Source organism: Melospiza georgiana, chromosome 30, assembly GCF_028018845.1.
Source record: "Melospiza georgiana isolate bMelGeo1 chromosome 30, bMelGeo1.pri, whole genome shotgun sequence".
Classification (NCBI taxonomy): domain Eukaryota; kingdom Metazoa; phylum Chordata; class Aves; order Passeriformes; family Passerellidae; genus Melospiza; species Melospiza georgiana.
Window position 1 is genome coordinate 1,681,699 of NC_080459.1, and position 27,594 is coordinate 1,709,292.

The following is a 27,594-nucleotide window of genomic DNA, read 5'->3' on the forward strand; positions in this document are numbered from 1 at the left end:
TAGGCTTGAGAATTGCTTGTGCTGCTGTACAAATTGATAGCAATGATGTTATTCTGTCTAGTAGAAACCATTCTAATTTCTGTATTTGTAATTTTGTTAAGATTATTGAGTGTGATTTTTCGTATTTGGTACCAGTAACATCCCACCAGCTGATTAAAGCCAATTACACACTGTATCAGACTACCACCTACCCGTATTGAGATGAACCTTACATTAGTGAAACAATTAATTAAGCACCAAGACCTATTGGAAGGCTTGAAAGAAATCCAAGAAAGCGGAAAGAAAACCTAAATTACTGTCTAACATGATACAAAGGAGATAACCAGAGTTCTACAAAGAATAAAACAAAGTATGGATCATCACTGGTGAGATGTGGTCTTTGGGTGGTCACCAACTGCAAATGGAATCTTTAATAAGTTGTGCCACCCCATTGTAGTTTTACTAATATTAGTTGGGATAAGCTTAGGCTTATCTATTATATTGTTAATTTGGAACTGGAGAATGCTACAACGAATAGCTGTACTAACCTCTTTATCAAACATACGTGGTGAAGCACTAAAAGACACTTATTGTCATGAGGGTTTTCATTAAGTAAAAGAATTTACTTATTTTCTAGGAAAGGGAGGAATGAGACAGAGTAAAGATCCATTCTGAATTAGGTGAAGTGTCTAAGAAAGGTGAAAAGTCTGTGAGGCCAAAGCTGAAGGAAAAACTCGCATGCCGAGACAGCAAGGAGACAGAGAAAGAAAAACAGAAAAGACCACGAGGTCAATTTGCCCCGGCCTAGAAATTCCTTTGATAAAGAAGAACTGGTGCTAAATGTCACGCGGAATGAATATGTATGAACCTATTGTGAAACTGTATGCATATGCATTTGGAAGGGGGATAAAAGGAGACCTAAAGTCTTCAGGGGTACGCTTGCCTTTTTGGGGAGGCTTGCGTCCGGCGCGCGTCGTAATAAAAGCATACCGGGCTTTACAACTTTTATGAAGTTGTGAGGTTTCTTCTTTTCTCTGCAAAACATCTGCACAGCATAATTCCAGCAATATGCTGGCACTGAAAGTTCACATTTGGCAATTTCCTGGTGCTGGCACATTCCCCACCCAGATCTTGTGTGCGCTGGCACTGCCAGTGCCCACATCTGGCAATTTCCCTCTTCTGGCACCACCCAAGTCCAGCAATTTGCTGGCCAAGAAAGCTAAAACCTGGCAATTTCCCCTTGCCAGCACTGCCCAATCGGGAGTTTGCTGGCAGCAGGACCCCAGGAAAGAAGGAAGGAAAGAAGGAAAGAAAAGAGGAAGGCATCCAGATCCAGTCCTGCCTGGAGCCTGAAATGGGCTGTTTGCTGGCACTGCCAGTGCCCAGATCTGGAAATTTCCCTATTCCGGCACAGCCCAAGTGCAGCAATTTGCTGGCACAGAAATCCAAAACCTGTGGCAGCTTCCTGCTACTGGGTCTGGCACCACCCACATCTTGTGTTTCATGTAACCAGAACCCAGATTTGGAAATTTCCTGGTGCCAGCAGAGCCCAAATCTGGCAGATTTCTGTCGCTGGCAATGACACCACCCAGATCTGGTGTTTGCTGGCAGCACCAGCGCCCAGATCTGAAAACTTCCTGGTGCTGGCACAGCCCAAGTCCAGCGATTTGCTGGCACAGAAAGCCAAAATTTGTAAATCTGCAGGTTCTGGCTCCAGCAGCATCCAGATCTGGTGTTTTCTGGGATCGCCAGTACCTAGATTTGGAAATTTCCCAATGCCTTCACAGCCCAGGTCTAGCAACTTGGTTTTAGCTAGCTTAGGAAGAGAAGTTCCTTGGACGGTGACTTTCCTTTTTCTTAGAACTGTTTAAACCTGCTCTGGACTGAAAACCCAGATAAACACCGGCAGCTCACACCTGTGGCCCACCGAGCTCTGGGACGCTGCATTCCAGCGCCAGAGGGACTTAGAAGAGACTGAGTGAGCCAACTAGAACCCACAAAAAGGACTTTCTGAATTTGCCATCTCTTCAGCACTGTCCGAGGTTTTATTTAATGTTATTCATTTTTCATGCTTGTGAATACTTTACTTGCTAAATAAACTGGGGTTTTTTTCACTTTTCTCCAGGAAAGTCTTTTCCTGAACTAGTAGGGGGAGGGGCTGCTTGAACTTCTTTCTAGATGGACCCCTTTTGGAGATTTCCTCCCAAAATTTGCCCTAAACCAGCACAAACAGTCATCATGAAAATTTCACCAGTGGCATCATTTCCTGGTGGCAAATCTTGTGACAGAAGCTTGACCTTGTTCTCCATGAGAGATTCTTGGGAAGAGTAGACAGGAGAAAATTCCTGGAAAACTGAAACAGCATTCCAGAAGGGAAATGAAAATGAAGGAAACAATCCAAGATGTTTTCCTCTGTTAATTTCTATGCTCCCCTTTTCCATGTTGCACAACCTCTCCATCCCAGTAATTCCAGATGCACTTCACCTCTAAGATTGGTGACTTAGGGATTTTTAGACACTCTAAAATACCATGAGCCACACAGAGTTTTCCTTCCCCTGTTTTTACTGGAAAGCAACACTGGAGATGTAAGTGTGGTGCTTGGGTCAGGTAGGAATCCTACACTAAGGGAAGGTGGCCCGACAGTGTTTGACCCTCAGCAAGGACAATGCACAGCAGCAAGCGAGGGGGATCGCTGTGCCAGTGTGCAGGAGTCAGGGCTCTGCATGTGGGCTCAGCGCTGCAAAGTTCCCGTGTTTGGACAGATGGAGGGGCTGTCCCCGGGGCGCGCGGGGCTCGAACGTGGGGCTCGTGGGGCGAGCGGGGAACGGACACGGGGACGAACGGCCCCGGTGCTTCAGTTGCAGCAGCGGCAGCGGCGGCAGCAGCAGCGGCGGCAGCAAAAGCAGATATTCTCCAACACTCTTTTTCTTTCTCCTTGTCCCTTTCCCGCTGTCGGGCACCCTTCTCTCGGGGTCCCTTGCCCGGCGACCCTCTCCTCTCCCAGCCTCCCTCTCCCCTGCTGGGCTGGGCCATGCCCCCGGCCCGGCCCCGCCCCCAGGCGGGGCTGCCCCGTGCCCGGCCCCGGCCGTTCCGCCGCGGTCTCGCCTCCGCCCGGCTCTGGCAGTACTGGCGGTGGCGTTGTTGGGCGGGCATCAGTGCCTGGTGCGGGGGCGGCATCGCCGCCCTTCGGCTCCGCCTGGCTCGAGCCCAGCCCCGGACCCGACGCAGGGTCCAGTCCCGACCCCAGCCCCGGCCCCGGCCCCGGCCCCCACCCCGGCCCCGGCTCCTCCCGGGGCCCGCGGAGGACACACGCGGCGCGGCCGCTCCCGCCGCCTCCGCTGCGGTTTCCCCGGCCCGAGCTCCGCCTCTCGGCAGCGCGGCCGCCGGCCCCGAGCCTCCCGTGCCGCGTTCCGAAGAGCGAACGCCTGGGCATGGCCGACCCGGGGCGCTTGAGAGGCGCTCGGGGGCCGTGGCTGGCCCCGGGCCGAGCGCTGACAGCCGCGTCCCGCCCGCAGGGAAGACGCAGCAGGGCCTGAAGGAGCAGTACAGGCTGGGTTCGCTGCTGGGGCGCGGCGGCTTCGGCAGCGTCTTCGCGGCCACGCGGCTCTCGGACGGCGCCCCGGTGAGCGGCGGACAAGGAGGAGTGGGCGGAGGAGGAGGAGGAGAAGGGCAGAGGATGGGGCTGGGCAGGGCAGGCGGCGAGCTGAGCCCGCTGCTCCCCTTGACTTACAGGTGGCCATCAAAAGGGTGCCACGCAACCGCGTCCTGCACTGGGGCGAGCTGGTGAGTGAGCGGGGCCAGCAGCCAGGGCTGCCGGGCGGGGATGGGCCGAGGCCCGGCAGGGTGGGAGCCGCCAGGACACCCCGAGGGAGAGCAGGCATGGGGCCAGCGCAGGGCACAGAGCATCCCTGGCTGGCTGAGGGCTTCACGAGCCCTGACACGGCATCAGCCCCACTGATGGCATCGTGCTCCTCCCGCAGCCCGACGGCACCAGCGCACCCCTGGAGATTGTGCTGCTGGCCAAGGTTTCCACTGGCTTCCCTGGTGTGGTCCAGCTGCTGGAGTGGCTTGAGCTCCCCAAGGACATCTTGATGGTGCTGGAGCGGCCAAAGCGGTGTCAGGACCTGCATCGTTTCATTCGGGCACGGCGGTTCCTGCCTGAGGAGGAGGCGCGGGAGCTGTTCCACCAGGTGCTGGAGGCCGTGCGGCACTGCACCAGCTGTGGGGTCCTGCACCGCGACATCAAACCAGGGAACATCCTGGTTGACCTGGACACTGGGCAGGCCAAACTAATTGACTTTGGCTGTGGCACCTACCTGCAAGACACAGCCTACACTCACTTTGCAGGTGAGCCCACGCAGGGCTCCTGGGCCCAGCATCTCATGACCCAACATCTCCCAGCCCAAGCTGGCTGTGGCAGCAGGGATTCTCTCTTTTGTGGCCCTTCATGGCACTGAGTCTTCAGCTGAGTTTCTTTTGAAACTCAGGGCTGAGTGGGTAGCCATTTTCCAGCCCTGCTGGCAGCCTTTGCCCCTCACTCTGCCCAGAACTGGTGCTGGGGCAGCCAGCCCAACAAAAACACACATGGGTGGGGGTAGCAGAGAGGGGGGACTGGAACCTGTGCCCAGCCGGTTTGGTGTGCAGGTGAGAAAGGGCTTGGACTGCTCCACTCACCTGGTCTGTTGGGGTTCATAATGTTTTTTGGGGCAATGCAGGCAGGGAGGATGAGAGCATGGTTTTTCCCAGCACTGGGTGGGTTCTTCCTTGTTATGGTCAGGCCTTGCCAGGGCTTCCACTGCCCCCTTGAAACACCAGTGGCTTCTTTTCCAACCCCAAGTCTGTACACAAGTCCCAGGTGCTGGTGAGAGGGCAGTGCGCACCCTGTGTGCCACTGAGGCAGCCCCCACATGCCCAGGGATGCTGGGGCCAGGCTCTGGGAGCAGCAGCATCCCCCTGATGAACTCCATCTGTATTCCATAGGAACACGGTCATACAGCCCCCCGGAATGGACCCACTTTGGCCAGTACTATGGCAAGCCAGCTACCATCTGGTCCCTGGGCATCCTGCTGCACCAGATGGTCTGCGGGGAGCACCCTTTCAGGAGGGGCCAGAACATCAGCTGGGACCATCAGCTCTCGCTGCCACAACGGCTCTCTGAAGGTGGATCCTCATCTCTGGGCTTGTGGGGAATTCCAGTGCTGGGAGACAGCAGCGGGCTTGTGGGCATCCTGCACTGGCAGCTGCTGAGGAGGCAGCACATGTCCTGCTCTCCTCCAAAACAGGGAGTTGATGGGAAAGTTCAGGCCGAGCTTTGAGCACATCCAGCATGGCCTGGGCATGGGAATGGTGGGGCAAAGCCAATACTCCAACTAACTGGTTTCTGGTTTCTCTGCCCAGAGTGCCAAGATCTGATCAGGCGGTGTTTATCCATGCTGGACTTGGAAAGGCCCTCATTAGAAGAGGTGTTCTGTCATCCTTGGATGCAGGATATTCATCTGCCCTAGAAGAAGGGAGAGAGCCACAGGCACACTTTGATCCAGGGCCCTGGTAAGTTCCAGCTCCACACATGCCTTGGCAATCAGAAGCAAAGGAACCCAGCCCTTTTTGTGCTGTCTGTGTCACTGCACCGGCTCATGGGATGGGAACACACAGACCTTGTGCTGGAGCTGAGCTGCTCTGCCCAGCCCTGGTGGCTGCCATCCAAGCTGGTTTTGCTTGTTCTGGTTCCCTGACAGCTGGGGCAGAGCCCTGAGAGCCTGGTCTGCCCCCAGGGAAGGAGAAGGAGCCCCTGGAGAAGCTGTACCAGGTGGGGCTGCTGCTGTTGGAGAGAGTGGGGATGACACCAAGGATGATAAGCTCTTCCTCAACCTGGCCAGCTGAAGATGATGGACTTTGATTCTGGCACCTTCTTCAAAGCCAGGCTCCACAGTGAATTTGCAGATGAGTCCACATGCAGGGGGATGCTCTCAGATTTGGGCATTGTCCAGCCTGGCTGGGAACCAAAGGCTTCCCCTTTGCTGGGGCAGATGCAGCTCATTCTTCAGTGGCTGCCCAGCTGCTTTTGGCAGGGCTGGGGCATGGCCTGGGGTGGGTACAAAATGGGAGTGGGCTCCTGGCCCTGCCAACAGCCTCCAGCACCCACCATGCCCCGGGCTGGAGCTGGGGCAGCCAGCCCGACACAAACAAACCCCCATGGTGGGAGCAGAGGTGGGACTCCAGAACCTGTGCACAGCTGCTTTGCTGTACAGGCAAGGAAGGGCTTGGGCTTCTCCACTGCCCTTGTTTGCTTTGGGGTCACCGTGATTTTAGGGGGCAGTGCAGGGGGGGAAGAGAGAAAGTGTGGGCTTCCCTCACCCATGGATGGGTTTTTCCCTAGCATGTAGGGGTTTGGCCTTCCTCAAGGCCCTGACAGAGATAAGAGTTTTTACTGTTTTTCTTGTTTTCTCTTTTTGTCTCTAATCTCTTTTCAAGAATGTGTTGTTTGTTTTTCCAGAGGAAGCGTTCCAGGTGGTCCAGTGTGGATGGGGAAGTGCTTGGGAGCAACTGTGGCGTGGATGGGCCGTGCCCTTGGAGAAGGCTGAGGACATGGTTTGGGAGCAGCTTTTCTTTCAGCCGTGGCTGGAGTGAGGTGGGTCCCTGTATGCTTGGCAGGGTGGGATCAGAGCTTTTGGGAGCTGGCAGCGAGCACAGGAGCATCCTGCTCTGGGCAGCTGCTGAGGGCTGGATGTGTCGTGGCTGGCTGCAGGCTGGGCACATGTCCTGCCCTCCTGCTCTGCTGCCAAAGGCAGCAGGGATGGGCAGCTCTGGGCACAGCCAGCATGGCCTGGGCACCGCAGGCCTTGGCACAAGGGCACAGGAGCCCTCAGCTGATGGGCGGTTTCTGGTTTCTCTCCTTGCAGCTGGGCTCTGTGGATGCTGAGGCTGCTCTGGGCTCTGCCAGGGCTCTGCTGGGCTCAGCCCTGGGCCCAGCTGGGCTGGCTCTGCCCTCACATTGCTCTGACAGCTCTGCATCAGATGAGCCCGTTGCGAGCACAGCACCTGAGCTTTCTGCTTTGGCAGGTGAGTGAGACTCTGCTGCAGGGCCCAGAGATTGCAGCTGGGGACACACATGCAATTGGCAAGGGTCCAAACTCTCCACAGTCCCAGCTGAATGCCTGGATCTGCACAGGGTGTTTTGTCTGTCCCATTCTTTCTTCTTTATTGGCTGGAATTGTGCAATTGCACTTTCTTCCTCCTCTAGCAGTGCCACGAGTGGGCCAAAGCTGGCGAGTGGGCCGTGCTCCTGAGGCAGTGCAGTCTGGAGCTGATGGATGGAGAACTGCCCTTCTGCACTTCCAAACCAGAGGAAAAAGCTGTAAGTGGGACTTTGTGTCTCTGAGAAATCCCTGACAGTTTCAAAAGGAATGTGCAGCTCATTCGCAGGCTGAGAAGGAAGGTCATCTTCTAAAGGATTTGGGGTTTGACAGAGTTTCCATTCCCAGTCCTGCTTGGAGCTGGAAGGGCACAAAGGAATTTCCTCTTGCTTCGAGCACAATTTCAAATACCAGTGTTGGAAACAAAGCCCAAAATCTTTTAAGAGGCTACTGAGGTCACAAAGATGGATCCGTGCCATCAGCACATTTAAAATGAAAATAACTGAGTTCTCATTTTAAAAAGATCATTTACCTGTTAATGCAAAGAATGTAACTTGGCATTTATGTTTTTTTTCATTAACTGTATGTTATGTTTTTTCACTAACACTTGGATTTTATGCTTATCTTTTACAATTTATCAATTTTTTTCCTTTTTCCTTTTTTTTCCTTTCAATAGAAAACATGTCCTACAAAAGGAATGTCCTTTGCTCCTGGTTCCCGTGTGGAGCATCTCCCTTCCTGCTGGCTGAGCTGCTCAGGCAGAGCCCGGCAGCCCTTGGCCCGGCAGGGCTGAGGCTTTTCCCCGTTGCTGGGCACAGACTGATGGAGCAGCACTGCTGAACACAGGCACACAGAGGGACCAGCAGCAGCTGCCTTTGGCCACCTGAGGCTCCAAGGCCCAAACTCTGAGCAGCCAGGGCTGGAAGAGACTGGCAGGATCTGATCCCTGACTCTGGGCCAGGGCTGCACAAATGACCCCACAGCAGCAGCAGCAGCAGCAGCAGCAGCAGCAGCAGCAGCAGCAGCACATGGAGCTGACTTGGAGCACAGCCCCTGCCCCTCTTCCCTCCCGTGTGCAGTGGTGTCACAGCAGCCTGAGGCACCTGGGAGCCCCCAGTGCCAGCAGGGACTGGAGATGGCAGCCCTGGGCTCCTGGAGGCTGTGGAAGGAACGGAGCTGGGCACTCCCTGTCCATGGGGAGCTTCCAGATGGAAAAGGCTGCTGTGCCCAGGCAGCTGCAAGGGCACAGAAAGGAGGCTCTGGAGCACTGGATCTGTGCCAGTGCCACAGTCCTGGGCAGCAGCCAGCGAGCCCTGGGGGAACAGAGGGCACAGCAAGAGGGACAGAAGGACAGAACCAGGCAAGGGCAGAGACTGGAGAGAGCCAGGCCCGGGAGCAGGAACAGCTGCTCCATTGCACTCTTGGAGAAAGCTCTTGGCTGGTTCAAAGCACTGAAAGGCGTGAAGGGCAGAGAGGAGGCCACAGCAAACAATGCTCCTGTTTGCACAGCCTCCCCTCTCTGTGTCCCAGAAGGAATTGCATGGACTGTGTTCTTCTCTCCGAGCCGTCTCATTCAGCATGAGCAGCTCAGCACCAGGAGCTGAAGGAGCTGAAGCCTCAGGCCACAGGAGCTAGGCAAGAGGGAGCTTTTGGAGCAAAGTAATGCTGCTAAAATAGCCCCAACAGAATGCAGTGGATAGAATCATGGAATCACAGAATGCTTGCTGTTGGAAAAGCCCTCTGAACTCACCCAGTGCAGCCGGGCACCCAGCAGTGCCCAGCCCAGCGCTAAAACACGTCCCTGAAGTGCCAAGGCCTGGACACCAGCCCTGAGTGAGGCCTGGACAGCAGGCCCTGAGCCAAAGGTGGCCTCTGGATGAACCTTCCAAGCAAAGGTTATCTTTGTATCTGCTCCCTAATGAAATATGCAATGTGATTAGCACTGTGATAGATGTAGCCACTCATTAGTGAAACATGGATTGACCTTTGTGTATTTAGCCAGACAAGGCCATGAAATCTGACATCTGGCCCTTTTTGGGGCTGTATGGTCAAAGTCACCTCCATTGGTTCCTCCTGGGGCCCTGGCCAGGCTTTGGGAGGGACCCAAGAGGACGATGAAAGCAGATGTTGCCACACTAGCAGTGCTGTCAGTTTGTTCATTCAATACTGTCAGAGCTGGGCCCCCTCCCAGCGGGGCTGGAGCCTCACCTGGGGCTGGAGGCACCTGCAGGAATTCCCAGTGCCCAGGAGTGGCTCTGCAGCCCTTGGCTGTGACAGCTTCCCCAGCTGCTGTGTGGATCTGCGGGATGGTAAAGGCTGAGGGTAAATGCTGCTGGATCTTTCTTAATCACTGCTGCAATCTTTGGTGGGGATGGTTGGGTGCATTGCTGAGCTGCTCCTTTTGTGATTCTTTGCTGCTCTGAACTGCAGGAAATGACACTGATTCCTTGAGTTGGAGTCTGTGTCTTTGGTGCTGACTTTGCCCACTGGTGAAACAAAACTGGCACAGTCTGACCAGATCCCAACAAAATGTCACTTGTTCAGTGTAAATGTGAGGAATCAGTCCCATCAGAAATTCCCAGCTGGGAAGCCCTTCCTTGGAGTTCCCTGGCTCTGGAGTGGGCTGAGGTCAGAGCCCCGTGTGGGAGCAGTGGGGCAGTCGGGTAAAAGAAGCTGCACCCCTGGATGGCTTCAAATGCATCCAAAAATTGCACATGGAAAATGAAAAGACCTTGTGGGTTTGGGTAGACAAATTTGTTGAGAGTACATAGGAAACAGCACCCTCAAAAGGAGCAATTATTGTTGGAATGCTCCCACATGGAGCAACAGAAGAGGTTTTAATCTTGAGCTCAGATGCATTTGTGCAAGTGAAATATTGATATATTGTATCATCATATACCTATTTACAGGTTAAGACATTTATATATATATTTACATATGTATTTATATATTTTAATATGTATCTATATTTTGATATGTCTATATCAATACATACATAAAAAATGGGAATAATATGAAATAGTGCTGACAATAATAATTTGGTATCTTTGGCTGCTCAGGGATGTAACACTAAATACCCTACAGAACAGGATTGGCCAGGACCCTAATGTCAGTGGTCAATTTTGTGAGATCGTATACAATGAAAAAGGGAGGAAGGGATGAAATTGGCTATTTTTACAGGGTTTGCTTATACTGTGATGCAGAGTGCTTTGTCTGTTCCTGTGAAAAATACAGTGATTTTGCCTGCAGGGTTTTTCATGTACCAGACTATGCACAAGCTGCAAGATTGGTTGAAAGGGTGAAGGGGTTGTTAAAAGAGCAGTTGAAAAAATGAGGAGATGGGAACCTTTGCCCATGGAGAACCCATCTCCCAGATGTGCTCCATGCCCTTAACAATGGCCCACTGGGGAAATGGAAACCCCCTGGCTGTGCACAACTGCCCCCAATTTGCAAATCCAGCCATGGGCAGTGAGACTTGGACTGCCTGAGAAATTGTTCTGGCTGTGATGGTCCCTGGCAGGGCCAGCCCAGAGGCTGCAGGGCTGGCCCTTCATGCATTGGAATTCATTAGGATAAATTCAAAACAAATGAGAGCTGTCAATTCTGAAACAGGAATTCAGATTCCTCCATGACACTTTGCTTTGGTAACTGCTCCCTTGGAGCTTGGCCTTGCAAAGTGTTCCTGTCATGGCAGGTGGAATTGATGCAGAATATCCAGGAGAAATTACAGTAATTCTGTTAAACAATAATGAACAAGATTGGATTATTCAACCCCATGACAGGGTAGCACAATTATTGATATTGGAATTTTGAAAATGAAAAAAAAGCAGACCCAGCTCCAATCACCACCGTTTGTGGAGATAAAGGGTTTGGATCCAGCAGCCCTAATAATGGAGTCAGAGTGTGGGTCCAGAGGCCAAAAGGCCCTCCAGAGGCAGCTGAAGGAGCAGCTCCTAGGAAAGACAACTCTGAGTCCTGAAACCTGGGCAGGAACAATGGGAATGTGTCCCTGCAGCCAAGGATTCTGTGTGAGAGCAAGGAGATCTGACAGGAGATTGTTTTACACATCCTGGCAGACCAGATCTCCCTGTTTGCCCCAAGGGCCCCTTTGGAAAATGCTCTGATCCACGTGGCTCCATGTGAAGGCTGCTGTGACACTGAGGGACTTGCACAGGAATTCCGTCCAGGAGCCTGGGTGCCCCTCAGGGACTGGGACCCGGCCCCTTCCAGCCAGAGGGGAAAGGGCTCCCCAAGCCTTGTTAGCCACAGACAGCATGGTAAAGCTGAACAGCAAAGGGCCTCGGGGCATTATTCTGGAATTAAAAAGGTGCCAGCTCCATGGACAACAGAATTCTTGTTCCTAATTGGAATGAGATTGAGAAAAAAGAATGAAGAACGGTGTCAATAAAGTACTACTGATGTCTGTAAGGTGTACCTTGATAGTCAGCCAGAATCTTTGTCTGCCACAAACACCTCTAGTGTTTCACCAAGGGATTGGTCATCAAAATGTAGTGATGGGTTATGATGGATTGCTTAGCTTCTTTTGTAATTCTTTGCTAATGATGATATGCTTTGCTGAGCTTATCCTTTTGTAAATCTTTGCAGCTGTGCATGATATAAATGACACAATTCTTTAAGTTGGTGTCTGTGTCTTTGGTAGTGACCCTGCCCACTGGTGAAACAGGGCCCCCTCTTGCCTAAGTGTTCCCTGGGAAGGCAAAAGCCCACACTCCAACATTCCCCCCTTTCCTCCCTGTTCCCCCCCTTCACACCCTGAGCATGATGTGCTCTGGTATGGGGTGTGCCCGAGGTCAGTTGGGGTCCCCTGTCCTGGCTGTGTCCCCTGCCCAGCTCCCCCGCAGCCCCAGCCCCTCCCCAGCGTGGCTGGACTAGGGGCAGGACAGGCCTTGGCTGTGTTGCAGCTCAGCAAGAACAAAACCATTTCTGCGTGCTCAGCCCTGTGCCCAGCACCCGGCCCAGCAGTGTCTCAGTGCCAGGGGCTGTGCCCTCAGTCCCTGCCAGGGGTTTCCATGGCAACTGCCAGACCAGGTGAACCAGGTGTCCCCCCCAGTGCCGGTTGCCATGGAAACAGTGCCCAGCCCTGCCCCTTTCTGTCTGGCTGACCTGGCCTTTGGCCCTGGCAGTGCTGGTGGCTGCTGGTTCCTGGTTCCTGAGTGGCCAGAGCAGCACAGGGCAGGTGGCCATGGCCCAGCCCCCACCAAGGGATCCCCTCTGGCTCTGGGCACTGACACCAGCCCTGAGCAAGGGCCCAGGGCAGCTTCCCATGGCCACCAACCATCACAACGGCTCCGGGCATTGGTTGCCATGGCACCAAACCAAGGAACGGGTCCCCGTGGCCATTGCCATGGCACCTGGTGGCACCAACGAGTGTCACTGCAATTGTACCTGGAACAGCCCTGGCACCAGTTTGTCCTGAGGGTTGCCATGGCAGCTGAGGACACCAACAGCTGGTGTTCTGAGCAGTGAGGAGGAGCTGCAGAGGCTCTTCAGGACTGACAGGATGGACTTTGGGGCTGGCAGGAGAAGCTGAGGGACCTGGGCTGCTGGAACTGCTCAAGAGGAGGCCCAGGGCTCCTCCTGCAACTGCTCCAAGGGTGCTTTCAGAGAATCCGAGAATCAGCAAGGGCGGAACAGGCCATGGAGATAATCAAGTCCAACCTGTGCCCTGACACTGCCTTGTCTCCCCTGAGCCTTCTCTTCTCCAGGATAAACAACCTCAGCTCCCTCAGCTGTTCCTCACAGCTCTTATATTCCAGATCCCTCAGCAACCTTATTTCCCTTCTCTGGACACGCTCCAGCCCCTCCATGTCCTTCCTAAATTGGGTGGCCCCGAAGTGCAAACAGCACTCAAGGTGCTGCCCAAGCAGTGCTGAGCACAGGGGAAGAATCACTGCCCTGCTCCTGCTGGCCACACCATTCCTGAGCCAGGCCAGGAGCCATTGGCCTTCTTGGTCACCTGGGCACACTGCTGGCCCATGTCCAGCCTGCTGTCCATCACACCCTGCAGGTCCCTTTCTGCCTGGCTGCTGTCCAGCCCCTCTGTCCCCAGTGTGTAGTACTGCAGGGGTTGTTGTGGCCAAGGTGCAGAACCCAGCACTTGGACTTGTTAAACCTCAGCTTGTTGGATTTGGGCCCTGGATCCAGCCTGTCCAGGGACCTGTGCAGAGCCCTCCTACCATCCAGCAGATCAACACTCCCAGCCAACTTGGTGTCACCAGGGTTCCATGAGGCCCCCAAGTGTCCCAATGGTCTCCATGATTCCATGAGGCCTCCCAGTGTTACACTGTCCCTTTGGTTCCACGGGACTCCTTGATGTCACGAAGTCCCTTGGATCCTTGGGCCCACAAGACCCTGCAGTGTCACAGTGGATCTTTTGTTCCATGAGGTCAGGTAGTGCAGCAATGCTCTCCTTTGTTCCATCATGTCACAATGGCCTCTTGGTCCCAATGGCCATCACAGTGCCAAACAGTGTCAAACACTCCTTCATTCCACGAGTCCCTGAGGAGCAGCCCTGACCCCTTAGTTCCATGGGGCCCTGCAGTGTCACAATGGCCCCATCGTAACACCAGATCCTGCTCTGTCACAATGCCCTGCATGGTTCCACAAGGCCCTGCAGGGTCACAGTGGCCTCTGTGGTTCCAGGAGGCCTCACAGTGCCACAATGAATTCCTTGGTGCTGCAGTGTCACAATGGAGCCCTGTTGACACAAGATCCTGCAGTGTCATCAGGGACCCTTGGTTCCATGGGGCACCACAGGGTCACAGTTTTTCCCTCAGTTCCCAGAGTCCTTGAAATGGAGCAATGGCGCCTTGATTCCATTGTCCCCAGGCTCTCCCAAGGGTCTGCTTGGTTCCACCGTGGCACAATGGCCCCTTGGTTCCACAAGGCCCTGCAGTTTCACAGTGACCTCTGTGGTTCCACCAGGACCCAGACTGTCACAATGGACCCCTCGCTTCCATTCAGCCCCACAGTGTCACAATGGCCCCTTGGCTCTGTGCTGCCATGTTGTACACAGTGTCACCATGGTCCTCTTAGTGCCACCTTCTTCCATTCAGCCCCACAGTGTCACTATGGCCCCTTGCTTCCCCAGGGCACTGCAGTGTCACAATCATCAGAGAATCAACCAGGCTGCAAAAGTCCTTGGAGAGCATTAAGTCCAACCTGGGACCCAACACCATTTTGTCACCCAGGCCATGGCACTGAGTGCCACATCCAGTTTTTCCTTAAACACTTCCAGGGATGGTGACTCACCCACGGCCCTGGGCAGCGCATTCCAATGCCCAATTGTGTGGGGAATATTTCCTAATGTCCAGCCTAAATGTTTCCTGGTGCAGCTGAAGGCTGTGTCCTCTTGTCCTCTCACTGTTCCCTGGGAAAAGAGCCTGACCCCCACCTGGATGCACCCTCCTGTCAGGGAGTTGTAGAGAGTGATGAGGTCTCCCCTGAGCCTCCTCTCCTCCAGGATAAACAACCCCAGCTCCCTCAGCCACTCCTCACAGGACTCGTGTTCCAGACTCCTCCCCAGCCTTGTTGCCCTTCTCTGGACACGCTACAGCCCCTCCATGTCCTTCCTAAATTGGGGGGGCCCAGAACTGGACACAGCACTCGAGGTGCTGCCCAAGCAGTGCTGAGCACAGGGGAACAATCCCTGCCCTGCTCCTGCTGGCCACACCGTTCCTGATCCATAGGAGTGCCAGGGGTTGTATGAGGGAAAAGGTGGGGAGGTGTTGGGGACAAAGTGTTATTGATTGTCAGCCATGAAGGGTCTTGATTTTCATATGTCTTCAGACTGCTTTAGAAGAGTCTGGGGGTCAATATCAATTGGACATTTCTGATATCAATCTATAAACAGGAAATGAAAACCAAACTTGCATTGTTTTCAATACAGCAGATTCACTTTAAATACTCTTCTGAAATCTGTCTAATTAACCACAGAAAACTGAAAACATAGATTATTCCCAGTGGTTTTTCCTGTTTGGGTATTTGAACAAATGCTTATGAGCTTTGCTCACTGAATTCCTGAACTGAGGAGCTCCAGAAAGAAACGGCCCCTGGAGGAGTAAAATCCATCAGCAACCTCCAAGTGGCTGAGGATCCATCCCCTTCAGAGCAGCAATGAACAGAAATGGGCACAGCTTTGTGGCTGCCCCAGCTCTGGGATGAGCCCTGGGCCTGGAGCAGGAGCAGCTCTTGAGGGCCCCAAGGCCGAGGCTCTTGTTCTGCCCTGGACAGATGGGATGGCAGCAGGGGCTGCCAAGTTCTCAGCACCTCAGGCAGAAGGGAGCAGGGAAGCCAGGGAGCCTCCTTTGGCCTTGGCCAAGCACCGTCCCCCATGGCTGGGGCTGAGTCCTGTGGCAGCTGCAGCTGCTGCTGTGACCTTGCCAGGGGCTGAGGCGGTGGGGCAGTGCCCAGAGCAGCCTGATCTGAGCAGAGCTGTGGGGCCAGAGCTGGCTGGCCTGGGGAGAGGCCCTTGGTGCTGCCCAGAGCTCAGGGCAGCTGGCAGAGCTTGCAGGGAGCTGGGCTGGGTTCAGAGAGCCTGGCCCAGAAACCATCAGTGTCCATCTCAGCCTGGCTTAGCGTGCAGAGACCAAGAAGTTCAGCCCAGAGTCTGCAAGTTCTCTGGGTGGGAGCTGAGCTTGTGAGCCCCTGAGACCCGCCAAGTGCTGGGGCTGCACCTCCATCTCCAGAGATGTGATAGATAGGAGCAGGGACAAATAAGTCCTGCTGGATTGTTTCTTGTGTTTGCTTATACAGGTGACCTGGAGTCATATGTAGATGAGCTGTTTTGTTTCAGATAACTCGGGTAAAGTGATAAGAATAATATTTTTAGCTGAAAATAACACTTCACACATAATACACAATAAGAAAGAAAACACACATAAACAGAAGAGCATCTGAGTTTTTAAGAGCGTGAGACTCATTGATGTCCCAGCAGTCAAACCTGTTCAAATACTTTCCTCAGGGCTTCCTTGAGATGAGAGGTGACCACCAGAGGCCAAGGCCAGCCAGAGCTCCCTGTCCGGCAGCTTTTGTCTGGGAGAACCCTGGCATACAGGGAATTTTCGAGGGAAGTATCAATTTTGGCTGTGGGCACCTCGAAGGACAAATGGTTCTTTTCCATAGGAAGGAAAGCACTGGGCACCAGTTCTCTAGGGGCTGATGAATGGCAGCCCTCAACATTCCAAGATCAGCTGGGCCTGTCAAGTGGGCCCTGGGGGGCCAAGCTAGCCAGATCTGTTCCATGTTCCCTTGGTTCCATGAGGCCCTGCAGTGTCACAATGTTCTTGCTTCTGCGGTGTCACAATGGCCCCATGCTTCCAAGAGGCCCTGCAGGGTCACAGTGGCCCTTTGGTTCTGTGGGGCCCCACAGTGTCACAATGGTCTCCATGATTCTATGGGGCCTTGCAATGCCACAATGCTCTCCATGGATCCCTGGTGCCCTGAATGGATCACAGTGGTCCTTTGGCACCACGGGGCCCTGAAATGCAGCAATGGCCTCTTGGCTCCACAAAGCCCTGCTGCTTCACACTGGCCTCTTGGGACCATGCAGCCCAACAGAGCCACAATGATGTCCTTGGTTCCACGAGGCCACACAGTGTCACAATGGTCCCTTGGATTCATGAGGCCCTGAAGTGTCATCATGATTCCACAGGAAGGAAAGCAGGAAGTAAAGCATGGAGCCCCAGTCTTCCAGGAGCTGATAAACAGCAGTCACTAGAGGCCAAGACCAGCCAGATTGGTCTGTCCTGGCAGCTTTCTTCTGGGAGCAACAGAATAAATACCTTGTATCTCAGGTATATTCTGTATCCCACATATATGGGATTTTGGGGGAAGAATCCCAATTTCAGCCCATGAGCACCTGGATGAGAAGGCCAGTTCTTTCCCTCAGGAAGGAAAGGACAGATCCCCAGTGTTTTTAGGGCAGATTAGAGGCGACCACCAGAGCCAACTTGAGCCAGGCTTGTCTGTCCTTGCAGCTTTTGTCCAGGAGAAACCCTTGCATGTAGGGAATTTGGGAGAAGAACCAATTTTGTCCGGAGCTGTGAGCAGAGGCTGAGGGAGCTGGGCTGGTCCAGCCTGGAGCAGGGAAGGCTGAGGGGCTCCTCATGCCAGCCTGGCAGTGCCAGCGAGTAGGGGATGGAGAACACAGAGCCAGGCTCTTCTCTGGGGGGCCTGGTGGAAGACAAAAGCCAATGGGTGGAAGGGGAAAGAGGGGAGATCAGCCAGGAGAGGAGGAGATGAAATGAGGCTAGTTTCAGCATTTCCTCAACACCAAGAGCAGCCTGACCTCCCTTCTCCATTCACCACTGACAGCTTTGCAAATCAGGAATTGTTCGAGCTGTTCTGTCCTCACTCCAGGACGAGAATCCTGATACAAGAAGTTAATTGTGTTTATATCTATCACAGAACCATGTTTGTGTGAAATAAATTTTAGTATGAAAATCACTTGTAAATGATGGACTCATCAGACATTGCTGGGACATTGCACATGGCTCAGGGAAGAGTTTGTAATTGTGTGATTGTTATTTTAATCGTGTGATTGTTATTAAATTGTATCCTGTTCAACTGTGGTCTGTTGGGTAGGTCCAGTGTAGGCTGGAGGGAGCTCAGATTTGTACGAGGCTACTCTGAGTGACAGGGCTTGGATGGGGGAAATGGTGGGGTGGGGGCAGGGACAGAGTCTGATTGATTGTCAGCCATGAAGGGTCATGATTTTCATATCTATTCAAACTGCATGAGATGGTACTTGGATTCAATATCAATTGGAGATTGCACATGTAAATGAATTACTAGTGAAAAAAAAAATTACAAGACCTAAAAAAATATTTTCTTGCTGTCTTTTTAATCTCAGGGTATTCACATTGAAAAGGCTTCTGAAATCTGACTGATCAACCACAAAAGATCTGAACACTTAAATCAAATTATTCCCAGGAGCTTGGGTTCTTAAGGTGTTCTGAATGTTAATGAGCCCTGGGACACTGAATTCCTGCACTGAAGAGCTGAAGGCTGAACAAGCCTCTGGAGCAGGAAAATTCAGCAGCAGCCTCCAAGTTGCTGAGGATGTCAGCAGCCCCCACTGAGGCCATCCCTGCCCAGAGACCGTGGGGGAATGGGCAGACAAGGAGAGCATCCCTGGGGCTGGGGCAGCACAACTCAGAGGCACCAGCGGCTCCAGCTGGGAAATGGAGTGTGCAATGTGGCTGGGAAAGCCCTGCCTGGGCTGTGCCAAGCAGGACACACAAGCCCTGACTGCCATTCCCTAAAAAACTCTCTCAATGAGACATTTAAAAGGAATTGCAACTGTTTGTGTCCTCTGAGTTGGATGTACTGGAGAAATACCAACAAGAGATTCTCAGGAGTTCAAAACAACTAAACAGTCTTTATTGCGAACTTTAGAAAAGCAGAGAAACTTTGGCAAAATGTTTAATACAACATTCAATCAATAGAAAACACTTCTCAAAGCATTACCTTGGCCCGTTCAACTTCACAAACTCTAAGCCTGTATAATGTAATGTTAATCAAAATTTGCAGCAGCACAGAAACAGAAGAAGAAGACACAGAAAGAGAGAAAGACAAAAAAGATACAGAGGAGAACTCACACAGCCCCTACTCCTGCATTCCAGCACTGTTAGATGGAAATTCCAAGACGAGGTAGGGTCAAGATGTGTGCTTGCCTTGTGGTCGGCCTTCAATACTCCTGGGTCTTGCTGGGCCCTTCCCCCAGGTAGGACTTGGGGTCATTTGGTCTCTCAGGAGCTGGGCTGGGGGCTGCAGAGGTGGCTGTGGAGCATTGCCTGTGCTGTGCCAGGGACTGGCAGACACTGCTGGGCTGGGATAGAGGCTCTGGGGGGATTGGGGTTCCAGGGCAGGGCAAGGCTGGGGTTGCAGGGTAGGGCAAGGCTGCACCTGCCCCTTCGTCCCCCACACATGAAATGTTTTGAGCCAACAATCTCCTCCAGTCTGTCACAATCGGGAATGCTGGAGGTGGAACCCCAATTCTGGCCATGTGCACCTGGACTAGAAGGACAGTTCTTTTCCATAGGAAGGAAAGCACAGAGCCCCAGTGTTTGGAAGGCAGGTGAGAGCCTCACTGGGCCAAGCCAGCCAGACTTGTCAATAATGGCAGATTTTGTTTGGGAGCAGTGTTTGAATATAGGGAATTTTGGAGGTGAAACCCCAATTTCAGCCATGGGTTCCTGGAGAAGCAGGACAGTTCTTTCCCAAAGGAAGGAGAGCATGGAGCCTTCCCCAGTGTTTTGTGGATAGAAGAGACGTGACCCTTGGGAAACCACTGCCAGCCAGACTTGTCCTGGCAATATTCCTATAGGAGCAATCCCTGGATATAAGGAAACTTGGAGGTGAAATCCCAGTTCTGGCCATGGGTTCCTGGAGGAGAAGGACAGTTCTTTTCCATAGGAAGGAAAGCACAGAACCCCAGTGTTTCAGCAGCAGATGAGAAGCGACCCTCAACATGCCAAGGTCAGTTGGACCAGTCAGGCAGTGTATGGGAGGCGAAATCAGTCAGACATGCTCTGTATCCCCTTGGTTTTAAGAGGCCCCATAATGATTCCATTGGGTCCAGCAGTGTCATAATGGACCCTTGGTTCAGTGGAGTCGCACAATGTCAAAGTGGCCCCCAGGTTCCAGAAGGCTCCAAGTTTCACAATGGTCCCAATGATTCCAAGAGGCCTTGCAGTGTCACAATGGTCTCTGGGGTTCCTCAGGCCCCACAATGTCATGTCACTCTTCTGTTCCATGATCCTGCAATGTCACAATGGACCTTTGGACCTTGGGGGTTTGTGGTATCACAATGGTCTCCTTTGGCTCCACAGTGTCACAATGGACCATTGATGACAGGAGGCACCTCTATGTCACCCTGGAGCTTTGGTTCCATGCAGCCCTGCAGCGTCACAATGAACCCTTTGTTCAATGGGGTTCCACAATGTCACCCTGGAGCTTTGGTTCCATGCATCCCTGCAGTGTCACAGTGGTCTTCTTTGGTTGCCCAGTGTCACAATGGACCTCTGATGACACGAGGCCCTGCAATGTCACAATGGACCTTTGGTTCCATGCAGCCCAGCAGTGTAACAAAGGCCTTTTGGTTTCATGAGGCCCCACAGTATCACAATGGTCCTCCTGGTTCTGTGGAGATGGACCCCCAGGGTCACAATGGTCTCACTGGTTTCATGAGGCCTCATAGTGTCACAATGCTTTTCTTATTCCATGAGGCATCATAGTGTCACAATGGTCTCCGTGATTCCACGAGTACCCTCAGTGTCACAATGGTCCCTTGGTTCCATGAGGCCATGAAGTCTCTTAATGGTGACTCCATGGTTCCATGAGGCCTTGCAACATCACAGTGGACTTTTGGATGCACGGGGTCTCACAGTGTCACAAGGGACCCTTGGTTCCATGACACCCCAAAATGTCACAATGTTCTCCACAGTTCCATGAGGCCCCGCGGTGTCACAATGGACCATTGGCTTGATGGGGCCTCTAAGTATCACAGTGATCCCTGCATTCCATGGAGCCACACAGTGTCAGCACAGTCCCCTTGGTTACATTAGGCCCAGCAATGTCACAGTGCTCTCCATGATTCCATGAGGCCCCACAGTGTCACCATGGTCCCTTGGAATCGCAGGGCCCCACAGTGTCACAATGGTCCCTTGGTGTCATAGGGCCCCACAGTGTCACAATGCTCCCTTGGTCTCACAGGGCCCCACAGTGTCACAATCATCCCTTGGTCTCACAGAACTCCACAGTGTCACAATGGTCCCTTGGTTCCATGGACCTGTGCTATTGCTGCATTCCCCCCTCCCCTTCTCAGGTTACCCTGCCAGCTGAGAAATGCTCCTTGGGTGCCTCAGCCTTGGCCAACAGCCCCTGGGCTCAGCTCCTGTGCAGCTCATCACAAACACTGTCTGCTCCAGACACTGCTGCTGCCCAGCCAGCTCCTGGTTCCTTTAGCAGCAGCCCTGGGAACTGTTTCTGTTCCCTCAGTGGCACAACATCCCTGTTCTCACACTGCCAAAGAAAGCTGTTGGTGCCAAGTGTGGCCAGGATGAACCATTGCTGGGACTGAAGCCCCTCTCTTGGGGCCCTGCAAACAGCGCTCCAAAAGGAGCCCTTGGAGCTCTCCTGGGCCAGCGATTCCCTCTGAGTGGGGCCTCTCCCAGCCGGGAACTCTCCTGTTTGCTGCACTCGGGAATCCTGAACAACGACGGAGCCTGGGCCGATCCCCCCACTCCTCCAGGCTCAACACTTCACCCACTAGGGAGGTGCCAAAGAATCCACAGTGAGCATTTCCTGCCCTCAGGGGAATTTCTTACAGGTGCCTTGCACTGACTCTTGGTGTCTGTGTGCACACAGGAGTGCCTGTGCTGGGGAAATGTGGCAGAAATGCTGCTCTCTGAGGGGCTTGAGTGCCTTGGATAGCTGAGTCAGTCAGGCCTGTAAATGAGGTTAAGTCACGAGCTCTAAGCTAAGTTAAATGCTGCTAAGAGTTGTTCTTTTCCTAAGTTGTTATGACTAATAAAGGTTAGTAGCTAAGTTAAATATTGATAAATGTTAGTCCTTTGTTAAATTGCAAAGACATGGGTTACAAGTTTGGTTAAGTACTGTTAAGTGCTGTTCTTTGGCTAAATTGTGAAGTTGAAGATATCAGTTAAGGTTAAAATTCAGTCCTGTTAAGTGTGAGGCCTGTTAAGCTTTAAGGCCATATTCCTTTTATCCTTGCCCTCACTGTCCTTGTGTCACACACACACACAGGGACAGTTCGTGGTTAATTTCTGGTTTGATTGACTGGATTTGGTTTGTTTTTGTTGTTGCTTTGTTTCCTTGGTGTGCCTGAAGTGTCCAGTCAGGAGCAGAGTGACTCTTGCCAAGGAACTTTGTGCTGCTGTCCCTTAATATTAAATCTGGTTTTTGCTGATCCCTTGCTGGGGATTTTTTCAGCACTCTCAAGGCCTCATTGGTAGCAGGGTGAAGGAGCCCTGGCCCTGGAGGACACTGGGACGCTGCCGGGGGGTCCCTGTCCCCCTGTCCCACCCCCAGGGCCCTGGCCCCCTGTCCCCATGTCAGGCTCTGGGGTCGATCTCATGGAACATCCTCTGGGGGAGGCTGCCGGGCCAGGGGCGGGGTGACCCAGGGGGACAGGGGACCCCGCTGTGCGCGAGCAGGGTTGGACTGCTCTGGGGGAACTGTGAGGGGGGCCAGGGCAGAGTGACCTCCCCAGGGACTTCACACAGCCCCTGTGTTTTCACACTGCCCCCGCGGGTTTCAAAACACTCTGGTGACGTAGCACAATCTTCCTATGATGTCACACCCCTGTGATATCATACAACATCCGGTGACATCACACAGACCTCCTGTGATGTCACACAGCCCCCTGTGATATCATAAAACCTCGTGTGATGTCCCACAGCCACCTAGCATGTCACACAGCCCCCTTTTATGTCACCCTGTGATGTGATACATCTGCGCTGTGATGTCACAGAAGACACTGAGATATCACAAAGTCATCATGCGATGTCACTGTCTGTTCTGTGATGTCACTGTCTGGTTTTTGATGTCACAGCCTGCTCTATGATTTTACAGCCAGCCAGTGATGTCACAATTTACTCTCTGATGTCACAATTCCATTCTCTATGATGCCAGGATCTGCTCTATGGCCTTGCACCCTACTCTATGATGTCACAGACAGCAGTCGGATGCCACAACCCCCTCATTGATGTCACAAAGCCCTTCCTGTGATATTATAGTGCCACTCTGTAATGTGGCACACATTTTGACCTCACAGCCAGTTCTATGATGTCATAAAGCCATGCCATGATGTCACAGCCTGCTCTGTTATTTCACACAGCTCCCTCTATTATTGTGTAGCTGCTCAATGATCTCACACAACAAACTCTTTGATGTCATAGCCCAATCTGTGACCTCACACAACCCACTCTGTGCTGGCCTTGGCCTCCTGGTGACCACCTCTCATCTGCCTTCAAAACAAGGGGGGTCCTGTGCTTTTCTTCTCATGGAAAAAACATCTTTCACGTCCAGGCAAAATAAATTGAGAATCAGCCTCTGAAATTCCTTATATCCAAGGATAGCTCGGAGACAAAAGCTGCCAGGACTGTTTAGGTTCCCTTGGCTTCCTGAGGGCCAGCTCTCATCTGCCTTTGAAACACTGGGGCTCTGTACTTTCCTTCCCGTGGAAAAGAACTGTCCTTCTTGTCCAGATGCCCCTAGACAAAAGTGGGGTTTGCCCTCCCAAATTCTATCTGCCTAAGTATTCTTCCCTGACAACAGGTCTGGCTGGCCTTGGCCTCCTTGGGGCTGCCTCTAATCAGCCATTGAAACACTGGGACTCCACCCTTTTCTTCCTATGGAGATCTGTCATTCCAGTCCAGGAACACATGGCTGAAATGGAATTCCATCCCCAAAACTCCCCATATATCCAAAGGCTGCTTTCAGAAAAAAACTACAAGGACAGACAGGTCGGGCTTGCCTTGGCCTCTGGTGGCTGCTTCTCATCTGCCTTCAAACCCCTGGGTTCCTGTGGTTTCTTTCCTATAAAAAAGAACTGTCTCTCCTCTCCAGGCGGTCTTGGCCTCAGGCACTTGACCACTCCATAGGGAAAGAGGAGTTCTGTGCTCAGTGGGATGGAGACTGAGGACAGCAGAGGAGAGGCCTGGAAGGGACTGAAGGGTGGTTTCAGAGATGTTGGATCCTTTTGACATAGTAGAGAACAGGCAGAGAAAGGAAGAATTAATGCCGAGGGAACCTGGAGAAGCCCAGACTGGACACTAGGAGAAAGGAATTTCCCTGGCAGGGCAGGGCTGTGGTGCAGCATGTTCCCCAGCAGGAGCCTGGAGCAGCCCAAGGCTTTGTGTGGGCAGGCAGAGGCAGGCAGGAGGCAGAGCTGTTAACAAAGGAAGGGCCCCGCCAGGTGGTGAAGCTGGGGGATGCCGGTAGCCTGCAGGGACAGAGGTGCAGGGCAGGGACACTGTGGGACAGCCTGGGCTGCACAGGGCACAGGGATGGGCAGCAGCTGCAAGACAGCCCTGCCAGAGCCAACTTGGGCAGCACTTTGGCCATGGCTGCTGGCCCTGGGCCAGAGGCAGGAGCAGGAGACAAGTGACCCTTGCAGGCCAGGGGCCTCATTGCCTCCTTGTCCCTGCTCAGCAGCCTGGCAGGGGCCACCCCATGCTCCTGCCCTTGCCCTTGCACATCCCCACATGCCAGTGCCCATCCCGGGAAGAGCCCTGAGCAAGGAGGGAGGGACAGGATCTGCCTGGCCAGGGGCTGGGGCTCAGGCCTTGGCCCTTTGCATTCCTCAAACACATCCAGGTGTGCTCAGCACCAGACATACCTTTGCCTTGTTTGTCCCCAGCTGCCATCACTACCTCCAGTGTTCTGCTTTACCTGGAACCTGGGGACACTTTCTCAGTCCTGTCCCTCACAGGGATCTATTTAAAGTACAAGAAACTTCAGTATTTCAATCTCACTTTGAGCTCTTGAGAAGTACCTTGAGCCCACTCTGAGGGACTGAGTCTGATGCAAAGCCCCAGAGGCTCATTAAAGTCCCTGTGCTGTGTCTGTGCTGCTGAGCTGGGCCGGGCTCCTGGCCCAGAGGCAGCTCCTGGCACACACAAAGCCTTGGGCTGCTCCAGGCTCCTGCTGGGGACATGCTGCACCACAGCCCTGCCCTGCCAGGGAAATTCCTTTCTCCTAGTGTCCAGTCTGGGCTTCTCCAGGTTCCCTCGGCATTAATTCTTCCTTTCTCTGCCTGTTCTCTACTATGTCAAAAGGATCCAACATCTCTGAAACCACCCTTCAGTCCCTTCCAGGCCTCTCCTCTGCTGTCCTCAGTCTCCATCCCACTGAGCACAGAACTCCTCTTTCCCTATGGAGTGGTCAAGTGCCTGAGGCCAAGACCGCCTGGAGAGGAGAGACAGTTCTTTTTTATAGGAAAGAAACCACAGGAACCCAGGGGTTTGAAGGCAGATGAGAAGCAGCCACCAGAGGCCAAGGCAAGCCCGACCTGTCTGTCCTTGTAGTTTTTTTCTGAAAGCAGCCTTTGGATATATGGGGAGTTTTGGGGATGGAATTCCATTTCAGCCATGTGTTCCTGGACTGGAATGACAGATCTCCATAGGAAGAAAAGGGTGGAGTCCCAGTGTTTCAATGGCTGATTAGAGGCAGCCCCAAGGAGGCCAAGGCCAGCCAGACCTGTTGTCAGGGAAGAATACTTAGGCAGATAGAATTTGGGAGGGCAAACCCCACTTTTGTCTAGGGGCATCTGGACAAGAAGGACAGTTCTTTTCCACGGGAAGGAAAGTACAGAGCCCCAGTGTTTCAAAGGCAGATGAGAGCTGGCCCTCAGGAAGCCAAGGGAACCTAAACAGTCCTGGCAGCTTTTGTCTCCGAGCTATCCTTGGATATAAGGAATTTCAGAGGCTGATTCTCAATTTATTTTGCCTGGACGTGAAAGATGTTTTTTCCATGAGAAGAAAAGCACAGGACCCCCCTTGTTTTGAAGGCAGATGAGAGGTGGTCACCAGGAGGCCAAGGCCAGCACAGAGTGGGTTGTGTGAGGTCACAGATTGGGCTATGACATCAAAGAGTTTGTTGTGTGAGATCATTGAGCAGCTACACAATAATAGAGGGAGCTGTGTGAAATAACAGAGCAGGCTGTGACATCATGGCATGGCTTTATGACATCATAGAACTGGCTGTGAGGTCAAAATGTGTGCCACATTACAGAGTGGCACTATAATATCACAGGAAGGGCTTTGTGACATCAATGAGGGGGTTGTGGCATCCGACTGCTGTCTGTGACATCATAGAGTAGGGTGCAAGGCCATAGAGCAGATCCTGGCATCATAGAGAATGGAATTGTGACATCAGAGAGTAAATTGTGACATCACTGGCTGGCTGTAAAATCATAGAGCAGGCTGTGACATCAAAAACCAGACAGTGACATCACAGAACAGACAGTGACATCGCATGATGACTTTGTGATATCTCAGTGTCTTCTGTGACATCACAGCGCAGATGTATCACATCACAGGGTGACATAAAAGGGGGCTGTGTGACATGCTAGGTGGCTGTGGGACATCACACGAGGTTTTATGATATCACAGGGGGCTGTGTGACATCACAGGAGGTCTGTGTGATGTCACCGGATGTTGTATGATATCACAGGGGTGTGACATCATAGGAAGATTGTGCTACGTCACCAGAGTGTTTTGAAACCCGCGGGGGCAGTGTGAAAACACAGGGGCTGTGTGAAGTCCCTGGGGAGGTCACTCTGCCCCGGCCCCCCTCACAGTTCCCCCAGAGCAGTCCAACCCTGCTCGCGCACAGCGGGGTCCCCTGTCCCCCTGGGTCACCCCGCCCCTGGCCCGGCAGCCTCCCCCAGAGGATGTTCCATGAGATCGACCCCAGAGCCTGACATGGGGACAGGGGGCCAGGGCCCTGGGGGTGGGACAGGGGGACAGGGACCCCCCGGCAGCGTCCCAGTGTCCTCCAGGGCCAGGGCTCCTTCACCCTGCTACCAATGAGGCCTTGAGAGTGCTGAAAAAATCCCCAGCAAGGGATCAGCAAAAACCAGATTTAATATTAAGGGACAGCAGCACAAAGTTCCTTGGCAAGAGTCACTCTGCTCCTGACTGGACACTTCAGGCACACCAAGGAAACAAAGCAACAACAAAAACAAACCAAATCCAGTCAATCAAACCAGAAATTAACCACGAACTGTCCCTGTGTGTGTGTGTGACACAAGGACAGTGAGGGCAAGGATAAAAGGAATATGGCCTTAAAGCTTAACAGGCCTCACACTTAACAGGACTGAATTTTAACCTTAACTGATATCTTCAACTTCACAATTTAGCCAAAGAACAGCACTTAACAGTACTTAACCAAACTTGTAACCCATGTCTTTGCAATTTAACAAAGGACTAACATTTATCAATATTTAACTTAGCTACTAACCTATATTAGTCATAACAACTTAGGAAAAGAACAACTCTTAGCAGCATTTAACTTAGCTTAGAGCTCGTGACTTAACCTCATTTACAGGCCTGACTGACTCAGCTATCCAAGGCACTCAAGCCCCTCAGAGAGCAGCATTTCTGCCACATTTCCCCAGCACAGGCACTCCTGTGTGCACACAGACACCAAGAGTCAGTGCAAGGCACCTGTAAGAAATTCCCCTGAGGGCAGGAAATGCTCACTGTGGATTCTTTGGCACCTCCCTAGTGGGTGAAGTGTTGAGCCTGGAGGAGTGGGGGGATCGGCCCAGGCTCCGTCGTTGTTCAGGATTCCCGAGTGCAGCAAACAGGAGAGTTCCCGGCTGGGAGAGGCCCCACTCAGAGGGAATCGCTGGCCCAGGAGAGCTCCAAGGGCTCCTTTTGGAGCGCTGTTTGCAGGGCCCCAAGAGAGGGGCTTCAGTCCCAGCAATGGT

The 27,594-nt window shown here is 52.9% G+C and overlaps 1 protein-coding gene across 1 annotated transcript; it reads left to right on the forward strand.

The window, feature by feature from the left end:
* Positions 1 to 3,001: 3,001 nt before the first annotated feature.
* On the forward strand, positions 3,002 to 5,483 carry LOC131094616 (serine/threonine-protein kinase pim-1-like; the record flags this gene model as incomplete). The annotated part of the gene is made up of 5 exons (XM_058042268.1): positions 3,002 to 3,601; positions 3,712 to 3,762; positions 3,960 to 4,326; positions 4,960 to 5,139; positions 5,377 to 5,483. Coding segments are annotated over 5 exons (1,305 nt in total), but the record flags the coding sequence as incomplete, so codon positions are not given.
* Positions 5,484 to 27,594: the final 22,111 nt, after the last annotated feature.